This window comes from Megalobrama amblycephala, linkage group LG9 (assembly GCF_018812025.1).
Source record: "Megalobrama amblycephala isolate DHTTF-2021 linkage group LG9, ASM1881202v1, whole genome shotgun sequence".
Lineage (NCBI taxonomy): Eukaryota > Metazoa > Chordata > Actinopteri > Cypriniformes > Xenocyprididae > Megalobrama > Megalobrama amblycephala.
This window is the reverse complement of record NC_063052.1, coordinates 38,405,631-38,420,677: the sequence shown is the minus strand read 5'-3', so window position 1 is coordinate 38,420,677 and position 15,047 is coordinate 38,405,631. Positions and strand designations below refer to the sequence as shown.

Genomic DNA, 15,047 nt, shown 5'->3' with positions numbered 1-15,047 from the left:
GGAAATGTAAGCTTTTATTCATCAAGGAAGCATTAAATTGATGCATGACTAAGACTAAGACCTCAAATACATAAAACATTAGCCTTTATATATATATATATATATATATATATATATATATGTGTGTGTGTGAAGGCTAATGTTTTATGTATTTGAGGAGCAGAAAAGAGTATATATATATATATAGTGTTTCTTGAGTAAAGAAAACACTGTACTTTATTAAAAACAGTTCTTTATTTATCATTGCCTTGCAAACAAGCAGAGACGCTCCAAACTGTGATAGATGTGGGTGGAGTTATGAGGTTTGACTGACAGTTTGAGGATCCAATGGAGTTCTGAGGTTTAGTCACAAGCTTGTTTTAATGCATTTCATTGGTTAAATATTTGCAAAACCCACAGACAGACGTAAAGCGCTACCAATAGTAATGATTTATTGAAAAACAAAAGTATGATGAAATAAGGAGATACAAGGTTTCTGCCCAATAGTATTTGTCTTGCAGTGTTTTACCATTAGAGTGAAATAATACTAATATTTAAAAAAAAAAAATTACTACTTCTTATTGTAATTGGGTCTCCCCTGGGCGTGTGAACACAGGCACAAATCCGGCTCTGATAACAACCCTGATTTAATCGTTTAGTTTTCTGACCTAGATTGAAATATCAGTTCATAAGACACTATCATGATTGTATCTTGTTATTATTACAGTCCAATCCAAATCATGAGGCACATGCAGGTTAATCTGTAACTGAATACATCTGAGAGGGCAAAGGAGTGTTTATTTCATATTGCTGGAATGTCAAAGTTTGCATGCAACGATATACACTCGTATAGTTGTAAATAAATCTGAGACTGTTTTACAAGAAAATTCTACTTCAGGCTTTTAACTTCAGTGAAAATTATTTCTGCACCAAATTGTTTAGTCTCAACCTTTATCTAACTCGCATAACGTTCTGCGATTACTCACTGACTGGGCATCTGCTTGAAGCTCGTAGAAACGTTCGTTTTGTGCTTTACCGGGGCAGAATGGGTCTCGACGGCAGGCCTGGCACCCGTTATTTCCCCCGAGCGCTGACATCGCCCACGTTCCCTCATCCATTTAGATCCGTGTCAACATAACTGCAGCCCTGTCATACCATGTCATCGCCCTGAGTGGAAAATAACCGGATTGGTGAGAAGAAACAGACCTCGCTTATTGAGTGCAGACAGGAATCTGTACAGCCCTGCTGGGAAATCAAAGCAGAATCAAAGTTTCCGATTGGCGTTAATGTCATTGTCCGTGTGTGTTTGCGTCTCTGTGCAGTTCTTAGGCCTCCACGTTCATGAAGACGGACACGATCACGACCACACAGAGGACAACCTCGACTACGTGTACAAACTCCTGGTGCTTCTTGCGGGTGTCTATTTCTTCTACCTGATGGAGAGCATCTTCTCCATTATCACTCGCAGACAACATCACCACCATCATGATGAAGTGAGTCATGAAGTTTTGTGTCACATGAGGGGTCCCGTCCTACATGATCTGATTATGAATCCATTCCCAAACCACTAAAATGATGCTGTGTTCACAGGAGGACTCTGATGTTCATCATTGTGATCATGGAAAAGTCCTGCAGATGTTCCAGCGAGAGAAACAGAACAAACACTCCAACTCACAGGCTGATCTGGTGAGAAAATCACAACAAAATCCACTTTTAATTGCTAAAAGAGCAGAAAAGAGTCTTTGTTAATGAATATACTAATAGAGTCTAAATTCAGAAGAAGTGAAGAAGTCATTTATAAACATTTATAAACTTTTATATATAGTATCATTTATAAACTATTAGTAGTAGTTTAGTTAATAGTTTTATTAATATTTTGTTATTTTGTTTACTATATATACATATATAATTACTAAAACTTTAACTAAAATTAAGACAAAATGATTTATATATATATATAAGTTTGGAAAGTTTTTCTGTTGTTGTTGTTTTTTTAATGTAGTGTCTTCTAAAAATTCAGCTTTGCATCACAGGAATAAATTACATTTTACAATATATTCACAGAGAAAACAGTTATTTTAAATTGTAATAATATTTCACAATATTACTGTTTTTACTGCATTTTTTATCAAATAATTTTATGCAAGCAAGCAAATAAATTAAGAAACATATTTTAGAAATATTAAAGTAATTATTTCAAACTTTTGATCTGTAGTGTATATGTTTTTTTATTAATTTGTATTTCACTTTTAGTATTTAAAGTTGAACTTAATTAAAAGATATTGCCTTGGAAATCAGATGGAGGGGGAAAAAAAAAAAAAAGAAAAAAAAAAATATATATACACACACACACACACACACACACACACACACACACACACATATATATATATATATATATATATATATATATATATATATATATATATATATATATATATATATATATATATATAAAAATTATAATAATAACAACCCTGTTCAGACATTTGTAGTTAGTAACAAAATGTAAAACTTAAATTTTTTTGCCTAAATATTCTCTGTAGTTATCTATTCCAGTAAGTTTGTTGGTTCTAAGAGATGTGCTATTAATGAATATTTTATTATTATTATTATTGTAGGTTGATGCTGAAAGAAAAGAGTCCTTCCTGGAACCTGTTGGCACTAAAAGAGGTGAAAATACTTCCAGACATATTCATGTTCTGCACATTGAATGGAGTAAAATAAGTGCAAATGACCGTTTGGTTAATAATGTCCCATCAGCCCACTACTGAAAGGTTTCATGCATGTTTACAGTCATCTTCTCTTCTCCTTCAGAGCAGCGTTTGCTTCCCTATATGATCACCATTGGCGACGGTATCCATAACTTTGCAGACGGTTTGGCTCTCGGCGCAGCGTTTTCGATCTCGTGGCGATCAGGTCTGGCCACGTCTCTGGCTGTGCTCTGCCATGAGCTGCCGCATGAGCTAGGTGAGTGATAATGTAGATAATATTCGATCAAACAATACAGTAAAAACTGTGAAATATTATTACAATTTAAAATATCTATTTTCTATGTGAATGTCAAATGTAATTTATTCCTGTGATCAAAGCTGAATTTTCAGCATCATTACTCCAGTCTTCAGTGTCACATGATCCTTCAGAAATCATTCTAATATGATGATTTGATGATCAAGAAAAATTTCTGATTATTATCAGTGTTGAAAACAGCTTCATATTTTTGTGGAAACTGTGATGCATTTTATTTTTCAGGATTCTTTGATGAATAGAAAGTTCAAAAGAACAACATTTATTTGAAATAGAATCTTTTGTAACATTATAAATCTCTTTACTGTCACTTTTGATCAATTTCATGTGTCCTTGATGAATAAAAGTATTAATTTCTTTCTTGAAAATGTAGTCCATTTCTCAGCTGGTGTGTCACGGAGTGTGCAGTCAAAGAAACAACAACAAACGTAATGTTTTACTGATATGAGACTTTTATTATGAAAGACAAGCGAGAAAACTGTTGACTGTTCTGTGACGCATTTAAGTAAAGACTGCCTGAGAAAAGCACGTTGTCCTGATTCAGTATCTGCGGTCAGATGAGATGTGTGTGTGTGTATACATCACAGCTTAATGCCCATGGGACAATGTGTGACCCATGGCCAAAACAGAGAGAAGCACTGGCTCATAATGTCAGCAGTGATAGTGTGGTCAGCGAATGACAAGGAACAATGTCTGTTGACTGGTTTTAGTGTTTGTTCTGAGATAAACTGAGTTAAACACTGCTGAAGGATTGAAAAAACAACTGAGCAGAGCTTTCTGTAAAGGCACTCTTCACACTTCCTGATGTGAGTCATGGGACGGCCCAGATAAACACAGATTAGACACTGTTGGCACCTGAGTTCATGGCCGCAACTTCCCGAATATAATTTCCTTATGCTTTCTGCCACACATGACATAAAAACATGACCTGTGGTGTGATTCTCCTGTCTGACCGAGAAATAAACTTACACACCTCTAGTCAAATATTCGTCTTCAAACATCTTAATTCAATACATGATTTTTATTTTTTGTTTTATTTAGTTTAAAATGCTTTTTTGTTCTATTTTTTTTTTTTTTTTTTTTTTTTAATCATTTTATTTATTCCTCTTGTGGTTTTCTTGAGTGTTGATGGTTGTCTTACTTTAAATCTGATTTTATGATTTGTTTTTCTATTTTAATCTAACCAGAGGAAGATTTTATTGCTCAACAATTGCTCTTTTGTTGCTCAGGAGACTTAATTGTGACTTTATAACTCACACATGCAAGTTTATATCTCTTCAGAATTGTCAGATAAACAGCTGCAATTACCTTTTTTATTTTATTTCCTTCCCAAAAACAAGCTTCAATGTGTTTCACCCCACAATCAAAAGAAAGAAATAAGAAATTATATTTTGCATTTAAAAAAAAGCCTTTTATACCTATCTATCTATCTATCTATCTATCTATCTATATATATATATATATATATATATATATATAAAGTGAATATTTATTGCAGTATATTTTACAAGAAAATTCAATTTCAATCTTTCTACTTCAGATTTTCATGTTTAATTCAATGTATTGCAATTTCTTTGTAATTATTTGTGAAATTTACTAGCAATTACTGAGTGAATCCTATACCATATTTTTTTTAGTGCATTAAAGAGATCTCAATTTTTAGATTAGAAGAAAAGGTTAGAAAAGGTCATTCAAAATGTGCATTTTAGTACCTCAGAGTAGTACTTTTAAGGTACTACTATGAACTTTTATGTGTAAATGAGGTACAGATGTGTCTTTTTAAGGCTTCTGTCCCGGTGACAAGCTGTTGTAGGTACAAGTTTGCCCATGTTTTCTGAAAGCTTCATCTGAACACATTTCCTCTGTTCTCAGGTGATTTTGCGATCCTGCTGCACTGCGGCGTGTCGGTGAAACGGGCTCTGCTGCTGAACGTGGGCAGCTCTCTCACCTCCTTCATCGGGCTGTACATCGCGCTGTCCGTCTCCACTGAAACGGTGGCGAAGGAGTGGATTTCGGCCGTCACTGCTGGCCTCTTCCTGTATGTTGGTCTGGCAGACATGGTAGGTTGTGATCTACTTCAGTCTCAGATGTTTTCTCTTCACGTGCAGCATCTAGCTGAGAACAGTTTTCACAATGTTCATCAGACAAAAACAACAGCAGTGTTTGCTGTCGAGTCATTGAAAGCACCCAAGTTAAGTCTCTCTAATGCATTATTTCAGTGTAAACAGATACTCACGAAACACTTCTTTCTTGTGTAGCTTCCCTCGCTGGTTCACGTGGACAGTAAAAGGCCTTGGCTGATATTTCTCCTGCAGAATCTGGGACTTTTGAGCGGCTGGGGCATTTTATTGCTTTTGTCCTTTTATGAAGACCAAATAGGGCTTTAAATAGGATGCAATAGGTTTTATTTGTGCCTTATTCCTATATATATGTCTGCGGAAACTACTGGAACATATGAAATATGTGCAATTTAGTGCTGCTCATATGACAGCATCACCAGCATCGTTTTTTATATACTGGTAACATTTTACAATAAGGTCTCATTAAGAACATTAGTTCATGCATTAAATAAGATTAATTAAAAAAAGAGAAATACTGATAGAAATGCAACTGCTCATTATTTGTTCATATTAGCTCAGGTCTATTAAATAATAGTAATATTTGATTTTATGTATTAGTACAATAATTAATGCTTTATACGTATTTTTCATTGTTAGTTCATAACTAATGTTATTGTGAAGTGTTACCAAAATATTTTTAGCATTTTTAGATTACATTTGGATGGAAAAGCCAATCTTTCAGAATCAACTTTGTGCACCTTAAAGCAAACTCTTGCATATTTTCTAGATATTTTTTTTGTCATTAGTTTTTCATCAGTGTGAATAATAAATTGGCAGATGAGATATTCAGCCTTTAGTGTAGCCACTGTTTTTATTGAATTTAAATGCTGTATTTTCATTAGTAAATAGAATATAGGTAAATATAAGTATAGGATAGTTCTGTATTTTATTTTTGCATTGTAATATTTTTTAAGATATCAGCCAAAAACACTTTTGAAGCATAATGGTATAAAATATGTTCTATGATGTGTGAATTCTGCTAGAATGAAGTTTATGAATTAAAATTGTCATCATTCATTAGTATAAATGCATCAGGTTTGATTTAAATCATTTAAATCAGATATGACACAACATGTTCAAGACACATCATGCAGATTTAGAAGACTTTAGTAAATGATTATGGACTAGTTTTATGATACTTTAATGGAGCTTTTTTGTACATTTTGGAACTTTTCAGTGTTCATTCCCAATCAGCATGAACATTCCCTTTTCCTTTTGAAGTGCCTTTAAGAATTTGTTATGTTTTAATAAATCTAAAACAAATCATATTTGTCTCCCAGAGGTCTTTAACTAGATATCACAATCTGACTCTCAGCATTCATAGAGCATGAAGACATGATTTCATATACTGTACGTTGTGCAATCCACGAGGAGTCCACTCAGCATTATGTTTGTGTCATGATATGTGTTAGTGCTGATGTTGTCCTCAGGTCAAACTCTAAACAGCAGGTTGCAGGTTATCTGGCATTACTGAGCAGAACCACACCTCAAAACCTCAGTACAAGCTCAGCTGAAGCGCAGGAAAATTACAGGTTAAAATAACCTTCACTCACCAGGTGTACTTTAAATACAGTGTGTCATCTGTAAATGTATGAAGACTGCAGTTAAAATATACAGTATATTTAAAGAGATGCAAAAAATATAGATAGATAGATAGATAGATAGATAGATAGATAGATAGATAGATAGATAGATAGATAGACAGATAGATAGATAGACAGACAGATAGATAGATAGATAGATAGATGATAGACAGACAGATAGATAGATAGACAGACAGATAGATAGATAGATAGATAGATAGATAGATAGATAGATAGATAGATAGATAGATAGATGATAGACAGACAGACAGACAGATAGATAGATAGATAGATAGATAGATAGATAGATAGATAGATAGATAGATAGACATATAGACAGATAGATAGACAGACAGACAGACAGACAGACAGACTGATAGATAGATAGATAGATAGATAGACAGACAGACAGACAGACAGACAGACAGATAGATAGATAGATAGATAGATAGATAGATAGATAGATAGATAGATAGATAGATAGACAGACAGACAGACAGACAGATAGATAGATAGATAGATAGATAGATAGATAGATAGATAGATAGATAGACAGACAGACAGACATATAGACAGATAGATAGACAGACAGACAGATAGATAGATAGATAGATAGATAGATAGATAGATAGATAGATAGACAGACAGACAGACAGATAGATAGATAGATAGACAGACAGACAGACAGACAGACAGATAGGCAGACAGACAGATAGATAGATAGATAGATAGATAGATAGATAGATAGATAGATAGATAGATAGATAGATAGATAGATAGATAGATAGATAGATAGATAGACAGGCAGACAGACAGATAGATAGACAGACTGATAGGGAGGTAGATAGATAGAGAGATAGATAGATAGATAGACAGGCAGACAGACAGATAGATAGACAGACTGATAGGGAGGTAGATAGAGAGATAGATAGAGACATAGATAGATAGACAGACTGATAATATAATATATCATACTGTATAAAATGATAATAATCTAACAGTGAAATATTTAATAAAAATACCCTCTTTGTCTAACACACATTGTCATTTTTAACCTACATTTGCATCTCAGACATTATTTTTTGCCTCTTGTGTAAAAAATGAACAAAGTTCACCCTCATCAAACCTTGTAAATCTTATCATACATCATAAACCTCGTGTCTATCGATATATAGATCACATGTTCCGGACACAGATGTCATTATTTAATTAAATAATTATTTTTAGCGCCAACATTTGGATGAATCTGTTTTAGATGTTGTTATCATTTCTTTACAGCACAAGTGTTTGCTTAAGAGTTAATATATAATCATCCATATCAACAATTTAATGAAGAATGACTCTTAATAAATAGTGAACAAACAATGAATGTAAATATTAGATTAAGCTGATAAAGAGAGCAAACAATAATGTTTCCTTCATTCCACTGCAGCTTTGAAAGTGTTTTATTATATTCTTAAACTTTTACCGTCTAGTAGTTTGCCACATGTCAACGGGAAATAAAGAGGGGAAAATGAATTCCTGACTATTTCTGATTTGTTTACCCGATTAATCAATTTAATTTCCACCCACTAGTGTCTTTCAGAAGTGATTTTTTTGAAAAGCAAGCATAACCAGGTAATTAATATGTCAATCAAATGAAAGAATAGACTGGAGTGAAAATATAATGTGGGTAGATGCAATGCTAGATCCTCATTATCTAGCCTATCCAAGTTTGTACTGTCCAAAGTACAGGCCTCCTTCCAAAGTGTTGGCACAGTGAAGGATGTGGACTGGTTTAGCTGGTGGTTTTTGGATACGGTTTTGGATTAAGCAGTTGTAATTGCGGGAGAGTCTTGAGCAAAGGCCCGAACTAAACTACAGTCACATGAATGATCTAATCACCTCAGACACGCGTCAGTTTATATAACTGCACTCTGTGTGACCCACTATAATCTGGATTAGAAAAGTGATCTTTGGATTGAAGTGTTTGGGAATGTTTGACATTCATAATGACACTGTTCACTGGAGATGATGGTAAATGACACAATGCTGGCCTCTGCTGTACAGATAGTGTCAGTGCACATGTGTAAAGAAAAAATATAAATGTCAAATATTATTAGGAAAATATTTAAATTTTATTGCATTACATTATTGTTTCTACTCACTATTCACTATAGCACTGTGCTGTATTATTTATTCAGTTTATTTATATAGTTTAAAATAAACTAAATAAAATGTTATTCTTATTTAATAAATACATTAAATATCATATTTTTAATTATTACTTTTATTCAATTCATATTTAATGGTATTAAATGATTTGTTTAGATTTAATAGATTTAGATTAGATTTAATACATTTAATAGATTACGCTTTTAACATAAGATTTACAATTTATTAAAGGTGTTTTTATGCATGTTAAAGGGATAGTTCACCCAAAAATCAAAATGTGATGTTTATCTGCTTACCCCCAGCGCATCCAAGATGTAGGTGACTTTGTTTCTTCAGTAGAACACAAATGGTGATTTTTAACTCCAACCGTTGCCGTCTGTCAGTCAAATAATGCTAGTGGATGGGAACTTCTACTATAAGAGTAAATAAAACGTGCATAGACAAGTCCAAATTAAACCCTGCAGCACATTGATGTCCTAAGACACGAAACGATCGGTTTGTGCTAGAAACCGAACAGTATTTATATCATTTTTTACCTCTAATACACCACTATGTCCAACTGCGATCAGCATTCGCTTAGTGAGGTCTGATCGCGCTCTGACAACGTCAGTGATGTCTCGCGCATATACTTCAATGAGAGCGAGACATCACTGCCGCTGTCAGAGCGCGATCAGACCTTACTAACGAGTGCTGAACCCGGTTGGACATAGTGGTGTATTAGAGTTAAAAAATGATATAAATACTGTTCGGTTTCTCGCACAAACCGAACGTTTCGTGTCTTAGGACATCAATGTGTCGTCACGATCCGCAGGGTTTAATTTGGACTTGTCTATGCACGTTTTATTTACTCTTATAGTAGAAGTTCCCATCCACTAGCATTATTTGACTGACAGACGGCAACGGTTGGAGTTAAAAATCATCATTTGTGTTCTACTGAAGAAACAAAGTCACCTACATCTTGGATGCGCTGGGGGTAAGCAGATAAACATCAAATTTTCATTTTTGGGTGAACTATCCCTTTAAGCTGACTTCAGTTTTCATTGCATTTACAGTTTTGACCAGCAGGCGTCTGCATTTTAAACAGTGACTTTTTTTGAGCAGTTGATTCAAAGATTCAAAAAGTTTTGTTCCTCCCATCACTACCCATTATTATGTTACACAGGTTGAAACCAAGTTTGCTGTTTTCTATGGTGGCCGAGAGAGTTCAGCGCGCTGTAAATGAAGAAAACACATGCAAATATAAAAAACACCAGCAAATAAAGAAAACATCTTCATCAGTTTGACAACACCTGCACTGCAAAAGTCCACAACACATACAAATAGAGTCAAATTGACTCTTTAGAATGCAATAAATCTGTGGGAAGAAATGGCCAAGCTTCTTCAAAGTTTATCATTCAGAGCTGTGTCAGTTTGCTTTTGCAGACAATGGTAAATGTGGTTTCCGTCTTCTCTCATCATGACCCCATACATGACGTGTCTCCTCCACATCTAAAAAACAATTCTTGCCACTGTGGGAAAAAAAAAAAAAAAAACTCTTTTAGACTAGATTTCCTGTTTATTTCTTGTGCCTGTATGACACTTGACACTTATGAAATTTCCATTTTCCTGTGTGGGCAATGACCCATCACGTTATGTTTGGTATAAGGTGACTAGTGAAATTGTGTAAGTATAACAGTTTATCTAAGCTGAGTTTTGGTATTTGGCTGGTTTTGGTCTATTTTTGATTGGCCTTTGGGCTGGTTTTGTTCCACAGACATGTCAAATCATTTTTATTTTCACATTTGTGAGTCTGTGAGTCTGCGAGAACACGGTTTTACAGTTTCACGCTGAAACCCAAAGATCAGGGATGGCCTCAATCCAAGTTCTTCTTCTGATTTCAGCTATATCTTCTTCTCACAGTGGTAAGGAACTTTTCTTGACTCTGTTTGTTTCCATATTCTTACATGCACATTTGTCTGTATTACTATTAGACTGTAAAGATTATTCATAAGGTTCAAAACGATCTGTGCCGAGAGAATGCTGAGAAGTTAGCTTACAATGAGCAATACCTTTGTTACAGTATTTATTAATCTTTATTTCTGTTAGTAAAAATATAAATACAACGTTCTGTCATGAAACTCTAGATGGCACAGGCTGATAACTCAATCTGCTCGTAATCACGTCGTTATCTATAGGGCACAGCTGATTGGTTCCTGCTGTATCAGTAGCCAATGAGCTCGCTGCACAACCTTCAAATACTTGGTCAGCATTTGCCTTAGCAGTGTGGTGGGCTTCAGAAACCCTCCACCTTCCCCAGCTCCACCTGTATAGATCTGCTACGGGTAATTAATGTACACTTTATTGTACAGCAGCAGCATGTCTTTCTTACTCACAGCAGTGAGTGTATTAGCAGTAGCAAGTCCCGTACTTGCTCTGCAGCGGCAGCAAACAGACATTAAACACAGTACAGAACAAAGAAAACAGCGGACTTAAATACACTGATCATTAATGAAAACAAGGAATAGGTGAGAACTAATTAGTATCCACAGAAACCACAGAACTATAACTCAGGTAAAACAGAGACGGCACTTAAAAACCATGAACAAAAAAACTAAACAGAACAAGATACAGAAATTAAATGACATGATTGTGACATTAATGTTGTTAACTAATGTTAACAAATTTTCTTCTTCTTCATTTCAGAAATACACTCTCTATCCTACATGTACAGCGTCATATCAAAATCTCAGATGTCTGGAGAAATGTCTGAATTCTACACCTCAGTTGAACTCAATGACATTCAGATGAGTTTGTGTCACAGTGTGAATAAAGCAGATTTCATGACTCAGTTGTGTGAGGAATCTGAGAGACTCTTTAATGAAAGTGATGATCTGCATTATAAACAACAGTGGCTTCAGATCAACCTTAAAACACTGATGATGATGATGGAGCACAAGAGGAAGAGCAGCACACGGGACACAGGTGATTGCGTTGAGGGACAGTGGGGGTAAGAGGTGTCATGTCAAACAGTAATTTTGAATCATTCAGGAATGTAAGAGGGATTTTCAGTTCTAATAAAAATAATTTGCTAATGCACAATACCATTCAAAAGTCTTAATTTGGTTGCATATTATTGATATTTTCTAGAGCTGCACGATTAATCATATCGCAATCGCGATGTCAAGCTTGTGCGATTATATGACGCAAAATGCTGCGATTTTATGAAATAAAATAATAATAAGTTAATAAATAAATAAAAAAAATAAAAAATACATGTGTGGACACAACCCATTATCTGAGAGCTGTTTGCCCATTTTATACACCGCTAATAAAAAGAAGACCAGTCAGTTTCAGTTTAGGCAGTGGCATGTGTGGCGCGCATGGTCATGACTTTTCCGGTGTGCAGCGCAGAGAACGGGTAAAGATGGATGCGGAGCAAACGGTCACTGAACTGGTGGCAAGAAAAAACGCTACCTCTGTTATATGGCGATATTTTGGCTATAAGATTATAAACCCAGATTAGTAGTGGTTGAAGAGGAAAGAGGATTTAATTCGGTATCGCACGCAGCGCTGTTATCGGTGCGCACATGACGCACATACATACAAGGCTCGCGCGCACAGAGAGAGAGGCGCGTTATAGCTCGCGAACTCCAAATTGATTTCTCTTTCGCGTCCTCAGTGCACTTGGATGGTCACATACACGCATTATGTCAGTCAAAATACCCCTCTCAGCAAGTATTCATGTAAACACATTCAGTTATGTCTTAATTGAACGAGGTGAGAATTCGGATGTATATCTGTCCGATGTGTGCGTGCATGTCTTACTCTTAAAGTGACAGCAACCTATAAATACCTGCTGCTGTCTGTCATTTAAATCAAACAACAAAACACAGCTTTAACAAAGATTAATCTATATTAAATTTATACAATGAACAGTGTCATTTTACATTTAATTATTACATTTCTGTGCATGAAAATTAATACTACAGTTAGACCTTATACTTTATTTGTAACTTTATGTAGTATTTATCTATGCTTGTTGTAATTGGTGTACAGTATTTGTTCTTTTTACAGTCTGTTCACTTGCCTTTAATAATGTATTATTTAGGCTATCAGTTTATGCTATGGTATCAGAATAGTTTAAGTGGGCTAAGTAATAAATGCAAAGTTAAGTTACCCCCATCCAATTTTTTATAATTTTTTTGTGCTGATCCGAAAAATGATCCGATCTGTGACGTCATAACCGTGATGTGATCCGAACCGTGAGTTTTGTGATCCGTTGAACCACTACAGATTAGTAAAAAAACAAATATCTTAAATGGGATTATAACAAGTTTGCAGTAATGCAAAGATGTTATTTAATTTCATAAAAATATTTTAATTTGAAAACGCTGTGCATTTATTTGCTGTTGTTGCTAGTTTGAGTTGAGAAATACACATTTCAGCATTATCAGTAATCTGTGTGTGTATTTTCATTGAGAACCAAGCAAGATGACTCATGATACTATTTGTTTATTATATCGCTATCGCAAATCGCAATCGCAATATTGACCTCAATAATCGCAATATGACATTTTCCCCAAATCGTGCAGCCCTAATATTTTCTTAAATCAATTAAACAAGAAGTGTGTTATTCAGAGTATTTGAATGTAGTGAACCATTTTTCATTAGTTATATACAAATGTTCAATGTAAGCTGTTATACAAATTGCTTCCACCTTTAAGACTGAGATCTTCATCTAGTACTAAAGGCATAATGAGACGTGTAAAATTTGTTTTGAGAAATTTATTTTACTTTCCATGTAGAGTTGGCATAAATTCGCTCATAACTTTTCTCTCGTGTAATCACACAAAAACAGGCAAAGGAACATTATAGGCCTTTGTAAATATGACATGATAAAAATGACATATCGTTCACCTGCTGACACATCTTACCCCACTCTCCTCCACTTTATGAATAATATCACAGTCAGATTTAGTGAATTCTGTCTTCTGTTTTTAATCTTCTGTGTTTCAGATCTTCATGTTCTTCAGTGGAGGCACGGCTGTGCAGTTGAACGTCACTCTAATGGTTCAGTGATGTTTCTTCAAGGCACTGATGAATACGCCTATGATGGCCAGACCTTGACCTTTGACCTCTCAATGCACTGGAAGCCTTTAGTCCTTGACCATGACATCATCTGGGACAGAGAATCAGTTTCCAGCCTGGAGAGGAAATGTGTGGAAACGTTAACCAGCTTCATTGAGCTTCAGCGAGAGAGAAAGTTCATCATGGAATGTGAGTTTAAATAAGATTCTATAGAATGCATTCTTTCATGCTGATTTATTATTGAATCGTCTGTCCTGCAGCTCGTCCTGATGTTCACACTCTTGTAAAAGTGTCTGGATCATCAGTCAAGCAGCTGCTGGTGTGTTTGGCCACAGGCTTCTACCCTAAACATGTGCAGATGGAGATCAGACACAATCACACGCTGTTACCTGATGAGCAGCTGAACTCAGATGGAATCAGACCGAATGCAGACGGATCCTTTCAGCTGATGAAGAGCCTGGAGATCCTGCCGTCTGAAAGATCTCAGTATCAGTGTGTGGTGGAGCACCAGAGTCTGACTGAACCACAGATCATCATCAGGGGTAAACATCATTCAAAAAAGACAGGTCAGAGTTTATCATTCATAAAATCTCTTCATTATCAGTTTATTATGTTTGATTTTGCTCCATTATAACTGAACTAATGTTGATGAATGATGTTTTTCTGTGACAGATGAAGTGAATGTCCTCCTGCCGCTGCTCATTAGGGCCCAAGCGAAAATTCGCGCAGGGCCCTCTTGTTCTTCTAAGGATTATTAGGGCCCAAGCGAAAATTCGCGCAGGGCCCTCTTGTTTTTCTAAGGATTATTAGGGCCCAAGCGAAAATTCGCGCAGGGCCCTCTTGTTTTTCTAAGGATTATTATTATTATTTTTTTTTTTTTTTTTTTTTTTTTTTTTTTTTTTTTTTCGTCTTCCGGGGCTTTTTGGGGGCCTTAACATGCTCAAAAACTCTTGAAAATTGGCACACACATTGGAATCCGCGGCCAACAGGGCCGGGCAGAAGCTGGTACCCGGGCGTGGCAGGGGGGCTCAACAGCGCCCCCTTGAAAAAGGTCTGAAAATTTGGTCCATATATTAAACACGCTTGCACGTATTAGTCTGAAACTCGGTACACATAT

The 15,047-nt window shown here is 35.3% G+C and overlaps 2 protein-coding genes across 17 annotated transcripts in view; both read left to right on the top strand.

Annotated features, from left to right (window-relative positions):
• slc39a4 (solute carrier family 39 member 4) overlaps positions 1-6,392 on the top strand; it is a 133,533-nt gene extending 127,141 nt beyond the window's left edge. For all 16 annotated transcript variants that reach the window (XM_048203114.1, XM_048203110.1, XM_048203106.1 and 13 more), the window contains 6 exons: positions 1,302-1,472; positions 1,570-1,665; positions 2,601-2,652; positions 2,797-2,949; positions 4,879-5,066; positions 5,265-6,392. In XM_048203114.1, the coding sequence (XP_048059071.1) occupies positions 1,302-1,472; positions 1,570-1,665; positions 2,601-2,652; positions 2,797-2,949; positions 4,879-5,066; positions 5,265-5,393 (789 nt within the window). In that variant the 3' untranslated portion in view covers positions 5,394-6,392. The remainder of the gene's footprint in view (positions 1-1,301; positions 1,473-1,569; positions 1,666-2,600; positions 2,653-2,796; positions 2,950-4,878; positions 5,067-5,264) is intronic.
• Positions 6,393-10,343: 3,951 nt separating this feature from the next.
• On the top strand, positions 10,344-14,732 carry LOC125274613 (HLA class I histocompatibility antigen, alpha chain E-like). Its single transcript, XM_048200983.1, has 6 exons — positions 10,344-10,525; positions 10,617-10,764; positions 11,546-11,824; positions 13,859-14,119; positions 14,191-14,496; positions 14,603-14,732. The coding sequence occupies exons 2-6, from the start codon at positions 10,710-10,712 to the stop codon at positions 14,686-14,688; spliced, it is 987 nt and encodes a 328-aa protein (XP_048056940.1). The 5' UTR covers positions 10,344-10,525; positions 10,617-10,709; the 3' UTR covers positions 14,689-14,732.
• Positions 14,733-15,047: the final 315 nt, after the last annotated feature.